Source organism: Protopterus annectens, chromosome 12.part0 (genome assembly GCF_019279795.1).
Source record: "Protopterus annectens isolate FY-2018-M chromosome 12.part0, PAN1.0, whole genome shotgun sequence".
NCBI lineage: Eukaryota > Metazoa > Chordata > Ceratodontiformes > Protopteridae > Protopterus > Protopterus annectens.
In genome coordinates, this window is record NC_056746.1 from 1007652447 (window position 1) to 1007658446 (window position 6000).

Sequence of the window (6000 nt, forward strand, 5' to 3'; positions counted from 1 at the left end):
GGGTGGAAACTCCCAGATATGCACAGAGTTAGTCCAAAATGACACAAAATACACTGAACCCACTGACATTGCCAACATTCTGGCAGACAGGTTCAGTGCAAATTTCTCCTCCCCCTCCCCCCCAAAAGGAGAAATAACTATCCCAGCAGAGTGTAACCTCCCTAACATCTCAGATGCCCAGGTGAGAGCTGCCCTCTCTAAAGCTAAAAACACAACATCAATGGGACCGGATGGTGTCCCGGGCTGTGTGCTACATGAACTCCAAGAGGAACTAAACCCACACATAAGGCTGCTGTTTAATCTTAGCCTTACTACAGGATACGTACCCAAAGAGTGGCGTACGGCAACAGTGGTCCCACTTCACAAAGGCGGTGCTTCTACGGACCCTGGAAATTACCGCCCCATAAGCTTGACGAGCCTGGTCTGCAAAGCTATGGAGAGGATCATTATGGAACTCATAAACAAAGACATTGGGGACCTACAGACATTGGATCCTACCCAATTTGGCTTTGTCAAGGGCAGATCCTGCCTTTTGTACTTGGTCGACTTTTTTGAAACAGTCACTAAGGCCATTGATGAGAGTAAGGCAGTTCACACAGCCTACCTTGACCTTGCAAAAGCCTTTGACACAATACCCCACTCGGGCATCATAGACAAACTCACCAGCTTAAATGTAAACCCATATGTCACAAGATGGGTTGCAAACTGGCTCAAGGACAGAACCCACAGGGTCAGAGTTGCTGGAGCTATGTCAGACTCTAAGCCAGTCACAAGCGGTGTCCCACAGGGCTCAGTCCTGGGACCCCTCTTGTTCGGCATTTATTTTTCCGAGGTACAGGCAAACATAGGAAGATTGTGGCTGACAAAGTTCGCAGATGACTGCAAACTGGGCGCCATAATTGATACTCCAGCGGACACAAACATCCTTCAGAGAGGCCTCATAGAAATGGATAATTGGTGCCAGAGCCATGGCCTTAAGCTGAACACCAAAAAATGTATAGTCATACCCTTTGGGAAAAACAAGGTACCGACAAATTACCACATAGGCGGTAATCCATTAAGAACGGAAGAGGTAATCAGGGACCTAGGGACCCAGGTTGACAGTAACCTCTCATTTGACACTCACATTGCCAAAGTGGTTAGGAAGACCTTCTATACTGCCCACCTTATCATGAAGGGTTTCACATCTAGATCAAGAGAGGTCATTGTGCCCCTGTACTCTTCCCTTATCAGGCCAATGATTGAGTACAATGCCCCATTTGGGATGTATCTCACCCGACACCTGCAGCAGTTGGAAAGACCCCAAAAGTTCCTCACCAAGAGGATAAAGGGTCTTAAACATATGTCATATGCTGCCCAACTGAAAAAACTCCAGCTCTATTCAGTCGCATACCGCCTACTCAGAGGTGATCTGTGCCTGACATACAAGGCCATGTCCAATCCTGAATTAATGGACATGCTCCACCTCAGAAAATCCAAATCCATCAGAGCCACGAGAACAAGTGACTTAAACCTCAACACAGAAATAAATAGGACGTGCTGGAGGGACAGATTCATAACCCAGAGGCTCCCTGCACTCTGGAACAGAATCCCAGTCCATGTTAGGCAGAGCCCCTCACTGACTCTATTCAAGAGAAATCTCGACGAGTGGATGGGAGATCGTAGGTTTACCCCAGGGGTCATCTATGTGTCACTACTAGACAGAGGCATAGTAAACTAAACCCTAAAAGGGCGTAGTATTCTCATCCTAAGGGGTGGTGTAAGCCACATACACTCTGGCTAGGCTTATAAATGCCCTAGGGCAGATAGCCTAGTACGAACCTATGAACCTAAGAACGTCTGTTAGTGATTATCCTCAGTATTTTGTAAACATAGGAAGCATACCCTGGTATCACCAGAAGGGTTGCTGTTTCTACTTAAGGGCCCTCCCTCCCCTGGGATATGCAAACTGGTAAAATACTGCTGGCTTTCTTAACTTCCTGAAATGCAAATGTGACTTACGCATGCTCTCTGTAAATAGCTAATGGACCACTCAGGCATAAAAGATGAAAAACATTTTTTTCTAGAAGAATAAATGGCAATACCTTACACATTACAGAATTAAATTAATATACAGTAATGCATCACCCAACAATTTGCAGTTAAGATAGGCAGTTCATCTTCTGCATAGCAAACAGTGCAAATGTTAGACTACTGCGAGCATCCTTAAATCTTCACTTCACCTGCATATTTAGATATAAATCACATAGTATGACATGGAAAGGGGGAAAAAAAGGATACTACAGTATATTATCAAAAAACATATATAAAAAGCAAATCTATATTAGCATAAGTGCACTTAGTTAAAACTAATTGTTACAATATAATTAATATTTAATTTGCTTAGTTCTAAAGAGCCTTTTGGGGGGGGGGGACTGTACTCACCACCCATGTTGAAGAAGCATTCACAGTTGAGTTATTCATGTTATGAATCTTTGGAAGTTATTGGTATTCGTGATAATATCTGGAAGATTTTTTCCGTACTGCTGCAGCAGTCTTTGAAAAGGCTTCTTCGGTGTCTGCTCCATTGAGGGTCTAAATTATAAGATCCGCGTTTGAAAACATCGAACAACATATGGTCGACACCATATGGTCGAAGTCTTCAAATATGGACCTTATAAAAAGACAAAAGAAAAAAGTACCCTAACGGGTTTAAGCAGGAGTGCAAATCCCCCTGCACCCCCAACAACCCCCGCTACTTAAATATACCAACTCCGAGATCACACTACACTGCAGTAAACGGAAATCTCCCCTTACGGAGATTTCCGTTTACACGCTCGAGATTCTGAGCGTTCGATATTCTCATGTCAACAATGTCAGATTCGACATTGTCGTTTTTCGAGAATATAATATAAACCCTACATTGAATGGTGGTCTGCTACTTCTTACTCAGAGCCTATTTTAAGGGGTGGGTAGTAGTTGTTATGAATTAGCTTAAAAGCAGTAAACAGAAAGGACTAATGTTCTATGTTGTTAATAAGTTACTTCCTGTGCTCATAGCACAGGGCTTGACTCCTTCCACCTTCATTTGCCTACTCTTGACTCTGAATAAGTCACTTAAACTGTTACTGGAATGTTACTGAAAAGGGATGATTTGTCCAGTGGAGTTTCCTGGCAAACTATTAGGTAAAATAATTTAATAAAAAAGATGCATTTTATTACATGGACATTTTTTTTTTTTTTTTGCAAATGTAGTGCACGGGCATTTTATATTAGGGATGAGATGAAAGCATTTTAATATGTTCTCTGTTTTTGTAATACAGTACTATGTAATACAGTACTATTTTTGATGGGAGAGAGAAGGTAGTGCATATTCCATTCTATGTTTATTCTGCATGTAGCATCTGTAGAGAGGAAATCAGAGATTTTGTATGTGACATTTAGTTGGTAAAGAACTACTGGAGTTTGCTGTCCTACGTCCAAAGGGAAGGTAAAACTTGTATCAAGGGTAAGCTCTAGGTATTCTGATGGGTAACAACAGTCAATTTACATCCTTGGCCTGTAAGACAAAGAGACTAGTAGATCTAGCTAGTCTTTGCAAAGTTCAAACAGCATGACAGCAGATTTTTCAGAGTTGAGAGTGAGGCTGTTAGTCTGTAGCCAGTTCCAAAGTAGCGATAGATCATTTTGTGGTGTTGACTTAATGATGTTAGCATTCATCCCATCTCTAAATAATACTGCTGTCTGATAAAGTAATGAGTTTGCATTTGGTACGTCTCACGAAGATTATTGGTTCATAAGTACTCCAGGGCTACTGAGTCATATGACCATTCACATCTTGCCAGTAGGCCAGGAGGCTGCACCTCTTTTCTGCAGGAAAGTCATACTGGGCAATCCCGGAGACAGTTTTTGTTAACGCATCCAGTCATCTTGGTTATGCTTACGAGACGATACTACTTAACACACAAGGTACATTTATACCAGAAGTTTAGGTGGTGCTGGATTATAAACCTGTCCCTCCACAATGTTTTATCTGTTGGAGAAGACTTACGTCCCTTGTTTTAGTATTAGTGGACATATTAGACTTGCAGAAAAATAGGAGATCCAGCACAATTGTAATAAAGAAATAAAATAGTAAGTGCCCAAGGACTGAGCCTTGTGCAATTCCTGTATGTATTCCACCTATATGAGTCTATAGATCATTCGAAGAAACCATAAATAATCTGTGTTGTAGGCAATCTTCAGACTAAGAGCAGGCTTCTGTAGAAGAAAATACAGTACTGACATTTTTGTAATAATATAATACAATTCATTGTTTTGAAAGCTGTTTTAAGCTCAACTAAGATGGTCCATTAGTAGTCCTTTGCCCAATCCATATTGTAGCAAATCTTATTAGTGAAGTTTGTTTGTGTCTTTCGGCTTTTAGGGGTCGCCGCAGCGGAACTCCGGTCCTCTAATGATTAGTAGTTGATTTCTACATGCCGAGTTACCAGACCTGACGCACAACCTTCAACGAAGGTATGCCCATTCACGCGTGTCTCCACGCAGATGACGCTCTAGCTGAGAATCGAACCGGACAGCGTCTTACTGTGAGGCGACAATGCTACCGCAGCACCACCACGGTGGATAAATCTTATTAGTGAAGTAATATAGAGTATTTAGTACTATACATAGGCTAGAACCCATGAAAGAATATCACATTTAGCAGCATATTCTCACTCTCTCTATTAACTTCTCCAATATATTGGTAATAGGGTAATTTTTGTAATATTCCTAAAATCATTAGCTGTCTGTGGCATACTGATTTAAGTTAGCAGTATCAAACCACAGTATTTCGCCATCTTGTAATATTGTTGCACAACCTTACAACTTACACATCTCATATTTCAACTTGTTAAATATTCGCCTTTGCCCCTCCCCAAAGTGCTTGGTATAAAGGTTAAGGTGTTCCTTTCCAAGCTCACATAAAGGAGGCAAGGCTAAAATGTTCCTCTGAGGTCATTAGTCTAGTAATTACCTATAAGCAATAAAGAAGGTCAATTAGAACTTCTCGGATACTTGCTACTGGCTGACAGATTTTCATATGTCATCCACTAACTTACTTTAATGCTCTCAGTATTCCTAACACTACCCCGCCGCCAAAAAGCTGGTTAACCAAAAGTCTCCATCCTCCTTACGCTTGCCTTTTAGGCATTATAAAGGTTAAGTTTTTCCGCTAGCAGAATATAGAAACGATTATTTCACTCAGGTTCCCGGGTTCCACACAATACCCACTTTGCTCAGGTTCCTGGGCTCGATTCGTTTGTCTCTGTTAACCAGATTGCGGGTCCTCGTCACACGCTCTACTACAGAAAACGGCAGAGTGGCCAGAGCCCTGCTTGCAGCACTGCACTGTACTGTACAACTTACACTGTACTGATGGGAAGGAGTTGTCATTGCTGCTGTCATTCGTCGGGTTCATGGAAAAGCCAATGCAATGAGTTTACCCTGAAATGACAAAAATGAAATAACTACTTCAAACTATAACTCCGCGCCGACTATGAGGTAGTACATCCAAGCGGAAGTGTAAGATTCTTATATCCGGTCCATGTTGCGTACGTTGAATTTAGTCTGGTTGTCTGTGTATGTGCTTTTAGTTTGAGTTAATTTTTCATTAAATTCCAGACTTATTATAAAAGTTTAAGTCGCACACTTTCGTTATTTTTTTTTTTCAACATGTGTAACGCTTGACTTTTTTTTTGCAGAGATAATGTTTGTATAAATACATCTTCATGTCACTTTTTTCTGCTATCGCTGATCTTTTAATGCTGTTGTGTTATTGGGTTTTTTTTTTCTTTTTAATTTCTCTAAGTCTTTTTGGGTTAATACCATGACAGGAATAGTTCCCATTACTAAGTAAAAGTATAAATAAAATTCATGAAATTAGTCTTATTTCAGTCTTTGACGCAAAAGTGCCCTTCACAGCAGCCACATTTTCCCATTGACTTCAGCAATTCATGCGGAGTTACACGCTTCGGTAAC

At 41.1% G+C, this 6000-nt stretch overlaps 1 protein-coding gene across 2 annotated transcripts in view; it reads right to left on the reverse strand.

Annotated features, from left to right (window-relative positions):
- Nucleotides 1-5670, reverse strand: part of ZFP64 (ZFP64 zinc finger protein) — a 332799-nt gene extending 327129 nt beyond the window's left edge. Inside the window, exon 1 of one of the 2 annotated variants that reach the window (XM_044090028.1) lies at nt 5389-5670. In XM_044090028.1, the coding sequence (XP_043945963.1) occupies nt 5389-5440 (52 nt within the window). In that variant the 5' untranslated portion in view covers nt 5441-5670. Of the gene's footprint in view, nt 1-2424; nt 2604-5388 lie in introns of those variants that run through there. The other variant, XM_044090029.1, reaches the window with a different exon arrangement.
- Between the last annotated feature and the right edge of the window lie 330 nt (nt 5671-6000).